Source organism: Natator depressus, chromosome 3, assembly GCF_965152275.1.
Source record: "Natator depressus isolate rNatDep1 chromosome 3, rNatDep2.hap1, whole genome shotgun sequence".
NCBI classification, from domain to species: domain Eukaryota; kingdom Metazoa; phylum Chordata; order Testudines; family Cheloniidae; genus Natator; species Natator depressus.
In genome coordinates, this window is record NC_134236.1 from 96,310,195 (window position 1) to 96,329,140 (window position 18,946).

Sequence of the window (18,946 nt, forward strand, 5' to 3'; positions counted from 1 at the left end):
CGGCCTGGGAGAGTTGGCACGGGGAGGGTTGGGGGGGCTGGCAGGCTCCCTACCCGGCTCCAACTGGCATGTCCCTGCAGCTCCTAGGGGGGCTCTGTGTGCTGCTCTCACCATGAGCGCCATCTACGCAGCTCCTGTTGGCCAGGAGTCGCAGCCAAAGGGAGCTGGAGGGGCAGCGCCTGCGGTTAGAGCACCTAGCCCCCCTCCGCCTAGGAGCTGCAGGGACATGCCAGTGGGAGCCAGGGAACCTCCCCACCCCAGGTAAGCACTGTCCCGCACCCCAACTCTCTGCCCCAGCTCTAAGCCCCCTCCCACACACCCAAAATTCTGCTGCTGGCCCAGGGGCTGCCCAGCACTTGTCATGGAAAGTCACGGGATTTGTGATTTCCATGACCTCAGTGACAGACAAGCAGCCTTCCTCATGGGTACTGTGTTCACTACCAGTCTCTGCCTCCTTCCCATCCCCATCAAGCAAGACACCTTTATATGGAATCAAGGTCTCATGTATGTATTGCCTCTGATCTCTCTGATACCCAGAGTGATATGGAAAGTCAGACAGGATGTAGCTACGCTGATCCTGATAGCCAGAATTGCCTTGGCCAATAAGGAGCTAATGGCTCTCCTCCAAATGTCCACTCAGCCTTCAACTTCAGATTGTCCAGGCATAATAATCATAGAATCATAGGACTGGAAGGGACCTCAAGAGGTCATCTAGTCCAGTCCCCTGCACTCATGGCAGGACTAAGTATTATCTAGACCATCCCTCTCAGGTGTTTGTCTATCCTGCTGTTAAAAATCTCCAATGAAGGTAGATTCCACAACCTCCCTAGGCAATTTATTCCAGTGCTTAACTTCCCTGACCATTGGGAAGTTTTTCCTGTTGTCCAGCCTAAACTTCCCTTGCTGCAACTTAAGCCTATTGCTTCTTGTCCTATCCTCAGATGTTAAGAAAAACAATTTTTCTCCCTCCTCCTTGTAACAACCTTTTACATACTTGAAAACTGTTATCATCTCCCCCCGCCCCCGTCTTCTCTTTTCCAGACTAAACAAACCCAATTTTTTCAATCTTTCAACATAAGTCGTTTTCTAGACCTTTAATCATTTTTGTCACTCTTCTCTGGACTTTCTCCAATTTGTCCACATCCTTCCTGAAATGTGGTGCCCAGAACTGGACACAATACTCCAGTTGAGGGCTAATCAGCGCGGAGTAGAGAGGAAGAATTACTAAGTGTCTTGCTTACAACACTCCTGCTAATACACCCCAGAATTATGTTTGCTTTTTTTTGCAACAGCGTTACACTATTGAATCATATTTAGCTTGTGGTCCACTATGACCCCCAGATCCCTTTCCGCAGTACTCCTTCCTAGGCAGTCATTTCCCATTTTGTGGGTGTGTAACTGATTGTTCCTTCCTAAGTGGAGTACTTTGCATTTGTCCTTATTGAATTTCATCCTATTTACTTCAGACTATTTTTCCAGTTTGTCCAGATCATTTTGAATTTTATTCCTATCCTCCAAAGTATTTGCCACCCCTCCCAGCTTGGTATCGTCCACAAACTTTATAAGTGTACTCTCAATGCCATTATCTAAATCATTGATGAAGATATTGAACAGAACTGGACCCAGTACTCATCCCTGCAGGACCCCACTCATTATGCCATTCCATGCATAATATTGCAGGTCAAATTCCTAATCCCAAACCCTGGATGTAGGCTTGTTAAGTGCTACTCAGAGAGACTTCACTATAGATACAAGGAAAATCCAACTGCAAAGCAGGAAGCCCTCCACGAGAAAAACTTAGTCCTCAGAGTGGAAAAGGTTTTCAGTTTAATCATGTCAAGACAACCTTGATCTTTGGAGGCTCCTTTTCCTAAGATCCTTGATTACATCCTGCATCTTTGGACTCTGTCAGTTCCATTTAAGTCCACCTTGCAGAGATTTTTGGCATGCCACTCTCACATCCAGCGATATTTTCCCACCCTACTGTAACCTGATTTTTAAAAGGATTGCTTCACACTTATGAATCAATTAGGAGGAGCCCAATCTATGTGGGATCTTAATGTTTCCCTTTCAGGTCTCATTCTTTCTGGATGGTGTCTAGACTTTATTCTTGTGACTGACCATTTGGTCACCATTATGTCAGTCACAAGGGTCAGCGAACACTAAGCTCTCCTCCTTTTTGGAATTCCCTCAGAGACCTCTTTCACTCAGCTTCTCAAGAACTCAATTCGACTCTGGACTTCATCACTCATGCGTCTTTATTTGGCATACAGCAAAGCTACACTGAGTTGATCAGACTCAAACATAGGAGGTGGTTGCAGGGTACTTCACAGATCCAAAGGTACACAGAAACCCTCCTCCTTTATATACATTTGCACATCTCATTAAATTTACTGTACATTGCATCACATGTTTAGGGATTGGCTTGGTTACTTTGCAAGAACCAATTCCCATACAGCATGCTTAGTCCACATGCTATCCATGTATGACTTTACTCTTTACCTCATCCTTATGCTTTCCTGACACATCTTGTCCATTTTTATCTTGTTCTTAGTAAATGGTTCCCTAGGTGTTTTTCCTCTTATGTTAGCTAGCTCAGACATTCTGTCTCTAGTGCATTGACCCATTTACTTATCCTAGTTAGCAAAAACATTCTGTTTTCAGCCTGCTGATCTATTTACCTCCCTAATCTTGTCTTCCAAGAAATGAGGCCTCTCCTATGTTTAATTATTCATGTCAAGCCAGGCGTACAACACTCCTTACACAAATTTCAACAGAGATAAGGCGCTGTTGAGACCTCATTCTAAGTTTATTCCCAAAGTTGTTTCAGATTTTCACTTAAATGAATCTATTTATCTCTTCATTTTCTTTCCAAAACCAAAAATTGTGCTTCTAAAGAATGAGCCATTTCTTCCCAGAGAAGATTTAAATTGATTACGCAGTATATTTCAATATTTTATCACATGGCTGATAACACTCGTTCCTTCCAATATCAAAGCTCATTCTACTAGAACTCAGGCTGCCTCAGAAATCACCATATCTGAGATCAGCCATTAGGAATAATCCCCTTGACCTGGCCACAAAATCAGATGACAGATTTGGGTGGGTATTGTTAAAATGACAGTTTAGGTAGTAGCAGCTAGGACTCCTTAGTAACTGAGGGGATGGCAGCTGCTTAATCAGATGTGAAGGTACTAGATAAATGATTAGTTTTTTACATTTTCATTGCCAGTGTGTTGGTTTTTAAAAGAAAAATATTTTAGCATCTGAGAATATTTGCAGCAAGTTAGTAAGAATTTTGGATATGTAAGATAAATCTTGGCTAAACTTCCTTGACTGACTCCCTTAAAAAAGACTCCTAAGAGTTTTTTTTTCTCCAAATCCAGTTGTGTAGTTTATTTTTACCTTCTATAGAAACAAAATCAGTTCTTCTCAAGTCGTGTCCCTATGAGTGCTCTACTGTAGGTGTGTTTGTGTTCCTGCACTGCTGACTGGAGAACTTTGGTAGCTGTGTCCATTAGGCCCACACACGTGCAGTCTCTCCTTGTGCTGCACCACAAAGCTATCCAGTTCATGCAGGCAAACCTCCCTCAGTTCCTTCTCAACTGCCCTAGCTAGAGACGGAGGCATTAGCAGTCCGTTAAGACCATTGTTTAATTTTACATACCTACAGTTAGTCTCCTAGTTCTAGTTGTAGTCACAGTATTCTTCTCCTTCTCCTTATTTTACCCTTGGGGAAAAAAAACAACCCCCCCACCCTAAACCTTTAATTTCTTTCCCACTTTTTCTCCCCATCAGGGACCCTTTCCCGCAATGGGCTATGCCCAGTCCACCAGACTTCAAAAAATGCCTTACTTGTAAAGTGGCGATCCCAGTTGCAGACAAGCACTCAGTGCATTTGCTGCCTCAGGGAAGGCCACGTACAATAAAAGTGTGGTCTTTGCCAACAACTCCCGCCAAGATCCCTCAAAGATAGAGAGATCTGCCATGAGATCATCATGGAGGCAGCTCTCCGACTCCAGTCGCCTGGTAGATGTGAGTCTTCCCCACAGCCTTCTATAGCTAAGGGCTCTGGGTCAAGGAAACAGGCTATGGACCCCTCTCATAAATCCTCTAAGAAGAGAGTGGGAAGGCCCCACAGTGAGCCCCAAGATAGCCATAAGTGATCACCATCTTGCTCAGTATCATCGGCACTGCCAGCACCAAGACCATCTCAGTTCAGCACCCATGGCTCAGGGAAACCCACAACTGGCACCATTGACAGGCCCACGGACCTGATGGGCATGGGCACCGAGTCATCAGCACTGAAGGACAGGATAAGCACTCCTCTAAAAAGACGCTCTCAGTGTACGACTCCACATCAACACCACCAGCGATGGCTTGCTCGGTACAGAAGCGACCAGTGCAGACAAGATTCTCCCTTCCCTTCTCCTTCCTCCCAGGCACCACCACCAACACTGGGACGTATCGATACCCCATTCCAGAGACCTCTGCATGCCAGATGCACTAGAGTCTCTGCCCCTCAGTGCCGAGACCTCTGCACCGAGCCTCTGCTGAGTGCAGGAAGTATCCTTGCTGCCATGCCATGCTCCTCCACTCTCTAGCAGGTGTTCAGACAGTGAATTAGAGGAGGTAGTGTTGCATTACTCCTCTGGAGCTCCATATGGTTGTCACTACCAGAAGAGCCCAAGGATATACCCGCAGATGGCCCCACTGCCACTATCTTGGTTACCCATGGGCACCACCACTGGGCTCTATGCCACCACTACTCCAATGGCCATATTGGGAACCTTGGGCAGCGCACCACCAGCATGCCTCTCAGGCTTCGAGCCTCACCTGAGAACCCTTGAGGCACACCCCCTTGGCCACAGCATCCAGGGCTTCAGAACTGCCTTAAGACATAGACAAACAGGAAGCCGGTACCGAGGAGGAAGTGACACCGAGGACCATATCCTCTTCTCCAGCTGAAGCTGTCATGCCTTCCCCATGATCTCTGACAGACGACTTTTGTCTTTTCCAGGAGCTGGCAAAGAGAATGGAAAAAACTCCCTAGACTTGTAGAAAGACCCAGCCAACATTTGCAAGGGGATCCCCTTCTCACAAGCATCGTCATTGTTGCTCCTCACCACCGACACATCATTCATAGGGTGGAACGTGCATTTAAACAGCCTCACGATGCAAGGCAAAGGGTCGCCCACAGAGATAGCCCTTCACACCAATCTCGAGCTAGAGAGGTCAGGAATGCCTGCACCCATTTCCTCCAACTGATCACCAGATCATGCACAAAGATCCTAACAGACAACATAGCCTGCATATACTACATCAATCAGCAAGGGGGGAGCCAAGTCACCCTTCCTATGCGCAGAAGCAATGAGGCTATAGAATTGGTGCATCTCCTACAACGTTACACTTTCTGTGGCTTACCTCCTGCACGCACAAAACTCGACAGTAGGCAGTCTCAGTCACAAATTCCCACACGACCACAAGCGGCAGATACACCCAACAGTACTTCACAACCTATTCAGACAATGGGGGACTCTGTCCACAGACTTATTCCCTGAACAAGAAATGTCCATGCTACTGCTCCAGAACAGAGATGTGACAACATTCCCTGGGTGATGCTCTCCTCCTCCCCTGGGACAGGGTCCTTCTCTATGCCTTCCCCCCATTACTCCTATTGCTGAATGTCCTGCTGAAAATAAAAAGGGATGGAGCTTACGTCATTTTGATTATCCATTTGGTCGAGACAGACTTAGTGGTACCCTTACCTGTCACAGCTCGCGATGTGCCCGCTGATCTCTCTCCCGGCCATTCTGCATCTCTGTTAGAACAGAGGATGTACCTGGAATTCCAACTTGGGGATTTTCTGCCTCAAGGCTTGGCTACTGCTTGGTTCCAACACCTAGAAAGCTCCTGTTCGAGAGGTACAAGAGGTTCTATTACACAGCAGAAAGTCCTCAACATGACGTAACTTACTTTCAGAAATGCTCCAGGTTACAGATTTGGTGCATGTCCCAATAAATCTCCCCAACATCTGCAACTCTTCCACATTATTCTTTGACCCTAAAAACGTCGGGTCTATCTCTAAGCTCTCTTAGGGTCCACCTAGAGGCTATAACAGCTTTTCACCAACCTGCGGAAGGGTACTCCATGCTGTCACACCCAACCACTAAGAGGTTCCTCAAGGGTATAGTAACCTCTTCCCTCAACCTGTAATTGCCAGGATCACCTTTGGAGCCTTTCTTAAAAATCAGCATTACCTTAGCTACCCTGCAGTCATCTGGTAGAGGCTGATTTAAGTGATGGGTTACACGCCACAGTTAGCAGTTCCTTCAGAACTCTTGGGTGAATACCATCTAGTCCTTGTGACTTATTACTGTTTAATTTATCAATTTGTTCCAAAACCATCTTTGTTGACACCTCAAACTTGAGACGATTCCTCAGATTTGTAACCTTAAAAAATGGTTCAGGTGTGTAAAGACCAATGCAAAGAATTCATTTAGCTTCTTCCCTCAACATCCTTGTCATCCTTGAGTGGTCCTTTAGCACCTTCATCGTCCAGTGGCTCCACTGATTGTTTGGCAGGCTTCCTGCTTCTGGTTAAAAAATTGCTGTTGTGTTTTGAGATTTTTGCTAGTTAGTCTTCAAAATCTTTTTTTCTAAAATATATGTAAGTGTAATATTAAAGTTATGTATCTATACTGAAAATTATGTTCTTAAGGTAAGCCAGGCCACCAGGAGGTGACATGCCTTGGACAGGTTCCATCAGGCAAGGAGTAATAGACAGTTATCTTTCTGTGTATTGTCCACTTCGCAATGGAAGCCTATTTGTATTGAGCCTGAAGCTAATAAAGAGACTGTGAAATCATGAGAGAAAATCTGCATGAAAAAAATGAAACCACAAAGGGGTATCCTGTTTGAGTAAAGACTTTTGGGGAATAACTGGGGACTACTGAGGCACACCAGGGAGATGAACTGTCAGTGTCTTCTGTCTTATGAAAGGAGGGTTATAGCCAACCTGGCTGGAAAACACTGCGAAGACTTTGGGTGAGCTAAACTTCATTAGACAGGAAGATATCTTGTTAATTAATCCTAGGCTGTGGAATGTGTGTTACGATTTTTTTTTTTACAGGTAATCATTTGTTTCCAATACTTTTACTTGTGACTTCTCAAATCTCTATTCTTTAAATACTTGATATTTGTTTTCACTATAAACATATCTAAGTGCTGTGTGTTAAGAGGAGATGTGACCTAAGGTCTAACTGGTAAGATGGGGGTACTGTTCCTTTTGGGAACAGCAAATCTCTGAATTCTGTGAGTGTCTATTGGAGTAGGGGCTGGACAGTCCAGGGAGATGCTCAGATGGCTCAGGTTTTGGAGAGTGCCTGTCACTAACCTGCAGAGGTTATAGCAGAGCCTGCATAGGCTAAGAAGGGAGTGCTTGCATTACCTGTGGCCAGTGGAGTCAGGGAACTGACGCATGGCAGGCACAGGCAAGGCTTCCTCATGCTAAGAACAGGTGGTAGCTAATTCCTTCATAATCCTGGGGGCTTCTAGGAAGCATCACAACAATCTTACTTCATTTTAATATATTTTGATCCAGTTGTGCTTTTATGATGTATTTCAGGAGAGAGCCCTCAGGGAAGAGAGTTATACATTTCAGTCTTCCAGCTTTACTCAGCTTCTCACAGTAAAAGACCAAGAAGAGCATCTGAAACATGAGATCAAGATGCACCAAGAGCTCTTGCAGCAGGAAAAGAAAAACTTGCAAGACCTTATGGAAAAGGTTGTCTCTGACTACACTGGCTTTCTAAATGCATCTTCACTGTTCACCCAAAGATAGGGAATCATATTCTTTTCTACTAGATTCGTTTGTTAAGAAGAGGTATACTCCACTTTGCTTGCAGGACCTGATCCAGCTCCCATTGAAGTCAACAGGAGTCTCTTCATTTATTTCAATGGGAAATGGAACAGATCCACAGTGCTCTGCCTTACTAATTGAAGGAAGGCCTAGTGGTAAGATTTATTTTTTCCATTTATGGTACTGCTGACCCAGCACCATGAATCAAAAGTGTACTGGTTCTTTCTGTTTGGAGCTGTTTTATTTATTATTCAGAGGTCACGGGCCTCTAGAAGCCATGACTCCAGACTCTTTCTCATGATCTGAAGTTGGAGCCATCTCTTCATGGCTGACTTTGCCATTCTGGAGTCACTGTGTTTTATCCCAGTTTTCCTGTGACTCCTGCTATATGTAGCTACCATCGCAGCACTTTCCCACTTCTCAGAAAGACAGAATATGCAGACATCTCCAGGGATGCTGTCAGCCAGTTCGGGGGTTTGCCTTCAAGTAATAGCACCCTTTTTTTTGTTGTTGCCCTCAGATCTTGGTGTTTTTATGTGATTGCATAATAAGTCATTAATACAAAATAACCAAGTCCCTGGATTGAATCTTCTTTCTAGCTCTGATTATAGCTAAGGCTACATTTTAGTCACGGGTATTTTTAGTAAAAGTCGTGAACGGGTCATGGGCAGTAAACAAAAATTCACGGCCCATGACTGTCCATGACTTTTACTATATACCCCTAACTAAACCTTGAGCCAGGGGGCTGTGGGTGTTCTGGGGAGGCGGCCCGGGGACGCGGCCCGGGACCCCCACTGGTGCTGGGGAGGGAGAGTTGGCGGGACTGGCAGGCTCCCTGTTCAGCTCTAACTGGCATGTCCCTGCAGCTCCTAGGGGGAGGGGCAGCTGGAGGGCTCTGTACGCTGCTCGCACCACAAGTGCCGGCTCCGCAACTCCCATTGGCCGGGAACCGCAGCCAATGGAAGCTGCGGGGGTGGTGCCTGCAGGCATGGGCAGCGCACGGAACTCCCTGGCCCTTACGGCTAGGAGCTGCAAGGACATGCTGGTGGGAGCCGGGGAGCCCGCCCAAGGTATGCGCCGCCTCATACCCCAACCCCCTGCCCCAGCCCTGAGCCCCCTCCCACACACCCAAACTGCTGCTGCTGGCCCAGGAGCTGCCCGGCTCGGGCAGCCCCTGGACCAGCACCGGCTGCTGCAGAAGTCACAGAGGTCATGGAAAGTCATGGAATCCGTGACTTCCGTGACAGACACGTAGCCTTAGTTATAGCTCTTGAAGAAAATCAGTGTTGATTTATTATTGTTGCAGCTAATGGCATTATGAGAACTGCTCCCTGTTATAATAAAGGTAACAGCAAATACCACTTCTAAGGAAGCTCTGACTATCACTTAACAAGTCTTTAGTCCTTTTGATATAGTAGTAGTATTATCATAATACCTCGTCATGGACCAAGTCCCCATTGTGCTAGGTACTGAACAAACACAAAATAAAGAAGTGGTATAGCAGCTCTCTGGGGATCCTCAGGATATGTCCACACAGCTGCTGGGAGCAAGTCTTGCAGCCTGGGTTGACAGTCGCATGCTAGAGGGGCTTGAGTGAGCATGCTAAAAATAGCTGCATAGACTTTGCTTTGACATTTAAGCTCGAGCGCAGGCCCTGAAGCCCACCTCCCTCCCTATGCTGGAGCAGAGGCTCTGAAGCCTGAGCTGGAACATCTGTCTCCGTTACTATTTTTAGCACGCTAGTGTGGCCCCACTAGCACAAACCTGTAGACTCAGACTGCAAGATTTGCTCCCAGCAGCTATGTAGGCAGACCCTAACTGTCCCAATTGGATGCCATGCAGCAAGTCTGTCTGCGGACAAAAATAGAGCTCTGATAACTGGCCCTGAGTTTGGTAATTAGTTGGCAAATAAACCCACTACTGCAAAGTAACTGTCATATATAAAACCAAGCTGGAATGGGAAAGTAGTTCTGGATTCTCACGCCCCAGGCCAGCAGAACACAGACTTGTCATGGAGGTGATGGGTTTATTTGGTAAAGAGGTTGTAAGCTGCAGTTAGTTTAACATTCTGTTTAATTTATAGTTCACCATTCACAGTGCTCCTAAAAGTTGGTCACAGTCTGAAAGGAACATTTGTTGATGCTGGCTGCATGTGGGTAGGTGCATAATGAGAAAAACTATGTCTTTAGGTCTCCGAAGTGAAGAAGACCAAACTTTGATTGCAGATGCTTGATCCCAGAGAGTGATCCCAAGCTCAGAAATCAGTATCACCCTTTACTTAATTTGGAAATTGATTTTTTTGTTTGTTTGTTTTAGATAAACAAAATATGGGAGAGGCAATCCCAAATGTTCCAAAAGCTTATATAACAGGAAGCATTTCTGTAAGGAGTCACTTGTATTTGAAATTGAAAAATATTCCAGCTTGCGTGGGCTTGTGCATGTACATAGTTAGCATACGTATATATTTTTGTCTTTTATGATCTTGACCCTGGCTTGTTCTTCTCACAGATTCATATTTTGGGACAAGGAAGCACATCTCTTGATTTAAATGTTGCAACAATATGTAGTCAAATAGCTGAAATGAAGGGTATGCTGGACAAAGAGGAACAGGATAATATTGAACTACAAAGAGATAAAGCTTTGTTGGTAGATCTTGTATCTAGTTTACAAAACCAGGTAAATTGCTTTGTCTAATCTATATGATGAAATCGAACCTTAAAATAAACATAGGGCCCAATCTAACTTTCATTGAAGTGAGTGGTAGACTGATTAAATGATTTAGTGCATTCCCACTGTCCCTGATAGGTGAGGCCCTACCAAATTCACAGCCATGAAAAATGTGTCAAGGACCCTGAAATCTGGTCTTTTGTGTGCATATTTCACAGGGCTGACCAGAGTTTCTCAAATTGGGGGTCCTGACCCAAAAGGGAGTTACAGGGAGGTCACAAGATTATTTTTGGGGGGTTGCACTATTGCCACCCCTGCTTCTGCACTGCCTTCAGAGCTGGGTGGCCGGAGAGCGGCGGCTGTTGGCCAGATGCCCAGTTCTGAAGGCAGCACCCTGCCAGCAGCAGCACAGAAGGAAGGGTGGCAATACCGTACCATGCCACCCTTACTTCTGAGCTGCTGCCTTCAGAACTGGGCGGCCGGAGAGTGGCGGCTGCTGACTGAAGACCCAGCTCCATAGGCAGTGTAGAAGGGTGGCAACACCATACCATGCCATCCTTACTTCTGCACTGCTGCTGGTGTTGGCTCTGCCTTCAGAGCTGGGCTTCCAGCCAGCAGCCACCGCTTTCCAGCTGCCCAGCTCTGAAAGCAGCGCCGCCGGCAGAAATAAGGGTAGCTCTACTACAACCCCCACCTACAATAACCTTGCGACCCCCCCCATGCCCCCCCCACACAACTCCTTTTTGGGTCAGGACCCCTACAATTACAACACTGAAATTTCAGATTTAAATAGCTGAAATAATGAAATTTACTGTTTTTAAAATCCTATGCCCACGAAATTGATCAAAATGGAGAGTGAATTTGGTAGGACCCCACTGATAGGGTTTTCTGGAAAGCCCCTGGCACAGGTTCACACTTTCCCCCTTACTAAAACTTCAAATTAGGATGAAGTGGAAAGCCCTACTTTCCCTTTCCCTGGGGGAAATCCCCACTAAGCACAGAAGACCGTAAATCTATCCTCTAGTATTATAATTGCATCCGTTACATCAACTATTCTGTGACTGTTGTCTGCTGTAACTTGTAACATAGACATTTCCTAGGAACCTGTGTTTCTTTATTTTTCAGAACTGTGCTAAACACCACGTATACTTGAGATACAAAAATAAAAAGCAAAAGAACTTAGAACAAGTGAAAATGAAAACTACATTGAGTTTTTTATTCTCATTTTGAATATGAATGTAAGGGAGTAAATTATAAGTGATGTGCCCTAAAGTATAACTTAATATTTTCCCAGTCTCCTATTGGAGTAAAAGTAATCAAAGCATGACCTTGGCATTTCCAGCCAAAGCATGTGACTAAAGATGTGTCTACACAGAAAAAAAAGAAAAATCACAGCTGGACCATGCCAGCTGGCTTGGGTGTTTCATTGCTGTATAGATAGATTTCTGGCTCAGGCTGGAGCCTGAGCTCTCGGACATTCCCATCCTACAGGGTCTTAGCGCCTGGGCTCCAGCCCGAGCCCAGAGGCCTAGACCGCAATGAAACAGCCCCACAGCCCAAGCCTCATGAGCCTGAGTCGACTTGCATAGGCCAGCCTTGGGTTTTTCTTTGCTGTGTAGACATACCCTTGGAGTCTCTTGTCCCACCTATTGGTGGTAGATCTAATTTCTGGCAGTCCTAACAGGAGTTAAGGCTCATCTACATTCATTGTGGACTGCCATTTTCCTCATGCAGTCTCTTCATGCCTATGCTGCAGCTTCATCCTACTATGTGGTCGTTCAGCCCAGGGGACTGACAATCAATGCTGATATTTTATTGTCATCCTTAGGGCTGTGTTGTGAACCATGCATCACAATCCCTCAGTATTAACTGTGGGAAGTTAATGGGATTGAAGAGTGCTCAGCATCCTGTAGAATCTTGCCCTTAATCTCTTTGCAGAATGGATTTAAGGTTGATCACAAATGACAAACAAACAGAGAACCACTTAAGGCTCTCACTAAACCAAATGGTGTAATTTTAATATATGTATCATCAGAAGGCAAAAAATAGCCTGTGAAATGTACTAAATATCTCTAACAAAATTGAATCACTGTCTTTGATTACTCGCAAAAAGAAGAGGAGGACTTGTGGCACCTTTAGAGACTAACAAATTTATTTGAGCATAAGCTTCCGTGAGCTACAGCTCACTTCATCTTTTTGCGGATACAGACTAACACGGCTGCTACTCTGAAACCTTTGAGTACTCTGCTCTGTTTTTAAAACACAATCTCAAATGTGTACATATCTATCCAATAACTCATAAGACTTTTTAAAAATCTTAACTCGCTTGCTTTTGGTTTTGTTCCATCTGGCCTTCTTTTTCAGCTGACAATATTTTCCCCGTTACAGCTTGTTGGGAGGGACAATGAACTCTTGCAAACATCTGCTAAGATGCTGCAGCTTGATCAGGATATGTCAGCACTGAAATCAAAGCATGTGTTACATCAGTCTCTTCAGTCAGAAAAATGGCAGGAAATCTCCAAAATCGCAAGCTCGATGAGGAAACTTACTAAATCAGTGACAGATGTAGTGGATAGCATGGGGAAATATTAGGTTGGGTGACACAATTAGAGATGCTATGCTGTAGATAGAAAATTAATCCTTTAAGTACAACATGACTTTAATTTCAGTGGGCTGTTTGGCTTTATGATCACTTTTGTTTTTAACAAAATTGATTTCAGAGATTTTAAATGCTATCAAAATACTTGTAATGGAGCAGTTTATTTTTCACTATACCACATAGACATGAGATTGTTTTCATGAAGCCAATAAACAATATACATTTGGTTCCTCAAATGTACTTGAAATCTAATAAATGTGGATCTAGCTTTGGTGATTGCCAAATATTGTAATTTTGGTGAGTAAAATGTTACTCAGTTTCTCTTTACATGGTAATGAATAAGATTTCTTGTGTGGAAAAAATGAGTGATATGTGAGTGAAAAAGATTTCACCCGTAATAGGGCTTCATAAAAATATGAATAAAATAACCTATTTTTCAGCAGATTGAATGGATTTAGATGCATAATTCTCATTAAATTTAAAAGCAAATGTACTAATTGTGCTCTATTCAGTGAAACAGTTATATATAGAGAGGGGTTGCTCTGCCGTTTCACAAATTTCACTATATCCTGGCATTAGTGTATTTTGGATTAAAAATTTCAAAATATCTGTTCACATAAATTAGAGAGACAAGGTCGGTGAGGTAATATCTTTTATTGGACCAACTTCTGTTGGTGAGAGAAACAAGCTTTCAAGCTACACCAAACTCCCCTTCAGGTCCTGAGATACTACCTCACCCACTTTCTCCCTAATATCCTAGGATCAACACAGCTACACCAGCACTACATATTGACTTAAATAGTATTTCTGTGCAGAGATCTATTTATGGAAGAATGTCTCCTTATTTGAAAAGATATGAAACACTGCAAAATCAGTTTGTCTCACATTCAGCATACTACTGTCACCCTTGCATAAGTAGTAAACTCTTCTGTGCAGTCAAAAGAGATGTATAAATCACAAATGGGGTGGGCTTGCCAGAAAAAAGCTATTCATATTTTACAATAATTCATATTCAAAAGCAGCAGTCTATGAATATTAAAAGGAACTTTTTTTTTCAAATGTATATGAATTAAGGCTGCCTTGGGCAGATCTGGCACTTTCAAGTTTTGTCTTCAAAAAACAAAGTTGAGCTGTAATATGAAGTTTGTACTTTGCAGTGTTCTAAAATATTTTCCAATAAACAGTCATTTTTCTTACTTATAAATCTTCATTTTAGACTATCTATAATCATTTTCATTTAGTTCCATTATTTTTTCTTGATACTAAACTGGGAGGAGTGGTAGATACGCTGGAGGGCAGGGATAGGATACAGAGGGACCTAGACAAATTGGAGGATTGGGCCAAAAGAAACATGATGAGGTTCAATAAGGATAAGTGCAGGGTCCTGCACTTAGGACGGAAGAACCCAATGCACCGCTACAGACTAGGGGCCGAATGGCTAGGCAGCAGTTCTGCGGAAAAGGACCTAGGGGTTACAGTGGACGAGAAGCTGGATATGAGTCAGCAGTGTGCCCTTGTTGCCAAGAAGGCCAATGGCATTTTGGGATGTATAAGTAGGGGCATAGAGAGCAGATCGAGGGACGTGATCGTTCCCCTCTATTCGACATTGGTGAGGCCTCATCTGGAGTACTGTGTCCAGTTTTGGGCCCCACGCTACAAGAAGGATGTGGATAAATTGGAGAGAGTCCAGCGAAGGGCAACAAAAATGATTAGGGGTCTGGAACACATGACTTATGAGGAGAGGCTGAGGGAACTGGGAATGTTTAGTCTACGGAAGAGAAGAATGAGGGGGTATTTGATAGCTGCTTTCAACTACCTGAGAGGTGGTTCCAGAGAGGATGGTTCTAGACTATTCTCAGTGGTAGAAGAGGACAGGACAAGGAGTAATGGTCTCAAGTTGCAGTGGGGGAGGTTTAGGTTGGATATTAGGAAAAACTTTTTCACTAGGAGGGTGGTGAAACACTGGAATGCGTTACCTAGGGAGGTGGTAGGATCTCCTTCCTTGGAAGTTTTTAAGGTCAGGCTTGACAAAGCCCTGGCTGGGATGATTTGATTGGGGATTGGTCCTGCTTTGAGCAGGGGGTTGGACTAGATGACCTCCTGAGGTCCCTTCCAACCCTGATATTCTATGATTCTTAAAAATGTTACATCTTGTTGTTAGACCCACAAATAAGGGTCCAATATGTTCTTTACCTCATGTTACCTTATTGCCCTGATATCTTGACTCTCTCATTTTAGCCTCCAACAAGTCCAGGCAGCAATGTACTGAATGCTAGAGCTGGCTGAGTAACAGATTTTTCAGTTTGCTGGCAATTCTAGAAAACACAAAAAAATTGTTTCAGGTTGACCCAAAACACAATATTTTTGTTTCAGTTTTCCATGTTATGTTTTGGCAAACCAAAAAGTCAAAAAATTCATTTCAGGTCAAACAAAACGCTTTGACCTGAAGCATATGTTCAGATGTTTGTTTAGATTTTGACCATTTTTAAAACATTTTAACATGTTAAAATAAAACTGAAGGAAATTTCAAAATGAAAAGTTGTTTCAAGTCAAAAAATTCTAACATTTTGTTTAGAAAATGTCAGAACTGTTTTGATTTTTTGGAGAATTTTTAAGAGTTTGTTTTTTTTTTTAAATCAAAACAATATGCAAAATTGACACAGATTTGCAAAGAGTTTCAGTGTCACCAAATCTACTTTTTTTTTTTTTTTTTGCGCAGTTCTGCGTGCCTTCAACTCCTGTCGTGCTCAGGTGAGGTCCACACAATAAGTAACAGTCTCTATCCAACAAATGTATATGTAAGAAAGAGGCAACACCTAATTTCATTATTTCCCAGTGTCACGTTAATTATGAAGAAAAAAGAAACAAGATTACCCTGGATACTGGACTCAGAAATATTCTTGCATTAGCATAAATTGAAGCAAATGTGCAGTCTGCCTCAAACTATGTACTAACAATCTCCATTCTTTAATACACTCACACTTAAACGGGCTACAGCTGCCATTTTACACTAGAGCATATAGAGTGGTGTCCTGACAAACTTTCCATTTTTAGTTAAGATGCTAAATTTGGGTACTCAGCAGAGGCTAGTGTACAGCATAACATCATAAAGAAGCTGTGGTTTTGTTAAATAGCTGTGGTGATTGGATAGTGTCTTATAGACATTGCAATAGCTCCACTAAGGAGGGAACTAAATTAGGAAAGTGGCCTTGTCAACAAGCACAGGAAGAAGAATGACTTTCTCTTGACTCTCTGAGCTATTTTACTGGCTATCTAGCACAGCTGAAATAAATGCAATGTAAAAAGGTTACTTTTTTGATATACACAATGCATAACCATTGAAAGGTTGGGTGGGAGAATAGTGTTTCCAAACATAGTTTACTAAACGTAGAATAGAAATTGAAGACCAAGATAATCTAGGCCATCCCCTGCCCCTAGAGGATTTTACCAACACTCTATCTTTGAGTGCATTATTCTGTCTTAGTTTTAAAGTACACAAGTGATGGGACTTTCACCATTTTCTATGAGAAATAAACTACATTTGAAAACAGTGTTTAAAATAGTTCACAAATGTGGGTTTCCATCAGACCCATCCTGAACAAGCAGAGGGGAGCTGATCTGGATGGACCTTAACAGAGTTCCCATCCTTGTGAATGGTACTTGACTCCTAGCCTTACAGTTTTCTTCAAAAATTGTTTTGAACACAGTTTGACCCTATACACACCAGCCATCTAACCGTGTTCAAGATCAATGTAGTGGAAATTATGTGTAACCCCATTTTATTAACATTTTTCATATAGACCTCCTTCTGTTGTTCGAAAAGGCTATTTCGTTTCACTTTTAGGAAATGTTTTCCTAGTATTCAGTCTAAATTTTCTTTGCTTAATGTTATTGTATACCTATTTTTGAACTTTATACTGTGCATGTATTCTTCTATCTTAGTGAGCAGTACTAGAAATGAGGAGCTTTTGATAGTCCGACTCCTGCAAAAAATTAAGACTTAACGTTATGTATAGATTACATGGGACAACTCATGTGCATAATTATTTTCAGGATTGGGGCCTAAATCTGTCATTGTTGACTGACTTCTGTGTTCCAGCCTGACTGCCTATTGGCATATTTTATTTGTTTAATTTGAATCATTTGGTCTTAAAGAGTCACTGGCAACTTAAAAAAAAAAAAAGCAACTTTTTTTCTTACTATTGTTACTTGTAGCACATAAGATGACTATAACTGAAAGAAATTAGAAATATATGTTCTTTTTTCATTTTGTTTATTTTGTGCATTTGATAGCACTGCATATACTCAGTTCCACTGTTTTCACCAGTCAGTTCCCTATAGGGTTTGTGAGTCTTTCACATGGCAATAAGGGAGAGAACTTAAAAAACCCTGAGATTGTAAAACCACCCAAGCTGACAGTGACACTCAGGAATGTGTCATACTTGAAATTACTTTTTAAGGAAGACCATCACCTTGAGATTTGGAAAATTTTGCCATCAAACACCTAAGTGACTTACAAAAATAGAACTTATGCTCCTAAGTCACTTAGGGTGCAGATCTTCAAAAGTAGTTAGGCACCTAAGGACCTTTGAGGATCTGGGCCTTATGCTCCTAAGTCCTAGTGAAAGTGCTTCAGTGAGTTAGAAGAATAAGTCCCATTTTCAAAAGTAACATAGACCCATATCGCCACATTTTAAAGGTGCCTAAAGAGACATGTGCCTAGTGGGATTTTCAAAAGCCCATTTTCATTGTGGGAGTCAGGACCCCAGGCACCTTTAAAAATGGGACTTACATTCCTAAGTACCTTACGCACTTTTGAATATTTGACCCCTAATTTTTTTAAATTGTTCCAGGTACATCTGCCTCTGAGTCCCCTGCCCTGCCAGTTTTACAATCAGATTTTTTTTTAAAGAGGAAAATTTATTCCCTTTGCTGAGTGAAAGACTGGAAGAAACTGACTACGTATAATCAAATGGTGGGGGGGGGGGGGCAGCAACGTATTTACTAATCTCTTTCAGTCACAGCCACTAAATTTTAGGTGTTGCGTGTAACAATAATAAATAAATAAAAATCCCACAAGAGTGATTTATAAATTGATAATATCTCTTTAACACATTCAGTGTCATTAAACAAAGATATGTCCTTTACGTGTCTTAAAATAGATTGAGAAAGCAGGTGAAACGCCAGCTCTTACTCCCTGCACAGGTCCCTTGTCAGCAGATTTGCTCTATAAGAGGACATTGGGGTGGTTTCCCGATAGCAGACTTCTGTCCAGGAACTCGCTTTTCATCTTGTGCTGGTTTTTTAATCCAAGCCTGGGGATTCCATGGCTTCGCAGCTGTTTCCACTCAAGGCCGGAGTGACACCCGCATGGTGCAAGCACCTGTGGGGAGCGGACGGCGGAGAGGCCGATCGGCCGGTTCCAGGTGAGCAGCATTAATGTAGCGCGCCGGCTCGCAGCCGGGGCTGGCCGCTAGGGGGCGTGGGGCTGCGTCTCCCGGACTCCAGGGCGGGGAGCGGTAACGAGGGGCCACTTGCGGCGGCTACCGCAGCCGCGCTGCGCCTTTTCCTCTGGATGCCGAGCGGTGCAGGTGGGTGCCAGGTAGCGGCTCCTTCTCAACCTCGACCCGGCCTTACCGTCCCCTGGACAATGGAGGCGCAGCAGGCACAAGGTTAGTCCTTGGGAGGGCGGCGGAGTCCGCAGGAGGCTGGAGCTTTGGGGGTTGTTCTTGGGAGTCACTTTGTATTTTGCTCTCTTCGGTTTTCTCTTCTGGTGCGGCAGGTCCAGGCTCCAGAGGGGGGGAATTTCATCCCCCTGG

At 43.5% G+C, this 18,946-nt stretch overlaps 2 protein-coding genes across 6 annotated transcripts in view; both read left to right on the forward strand.

Annotated features, from left to right (window-relative positions):
- RNF217 (ring finger protein 217) overlaps nucleotides 1–14,239 on the forward strand; it is a 156,128-nt gene extending 141,889 nt beyond the window's left edge. The window contains exons 12-14 of one of the 2 annotated variants that reach the window (XM_074948366.1): nucleotides 7,628–7,786; nucleotides 10,370–10,537; nucleotides 12,893–14,239. In XM_074948366.1, coding sequence (XP_074804467.1) covers nucleotides 7,628–7,786; nucleotides 10,370–10,537; nucleotides 12,893–13,120 — 555 coding nt within the window. In that variant the 3' untranslated portion in view covers nucleotides 13,121–14,239. The remainder of the gene's footprint in view (nucleotides 1–7,627; nucleotides 7,787–10,369; nucleotides 10,538–12,892) is intronic. The other variant, XM_074948367.1, reaches the window with a different exon arrangement.
- A 4,149-nt stretch (nucleotides 14,240–18,388) lies between these two features.
- TPD52L1 (TPD52 like 1) overlaps nucleotides 18,389–18,946 on the forward strand; it is a 90,790-nt gene continuing 90,232 nt past the window's right edge. For 3 of the 4 annotated variants that reach the window (XM_074948370.1, XM_074948369.1, XM_074948372.1), the window contains exon 1: nucleotides 18,389–18,553. In XM_074948370.1, coding sequence (XP_074804471.1) covers nucleotides 18,454–18,553 — 100 coding nt within the window. In that variant the 5' untranslated portion in view covers nucleotides 18,389–18,453. Of the gene's footprint in view, nucleotides 18,554–18,613; nucleotides 18,800–18,946 lie in introns of those variants that run through there. The other variant, XM_074948371.1, reaches the window with a different exon arrangement.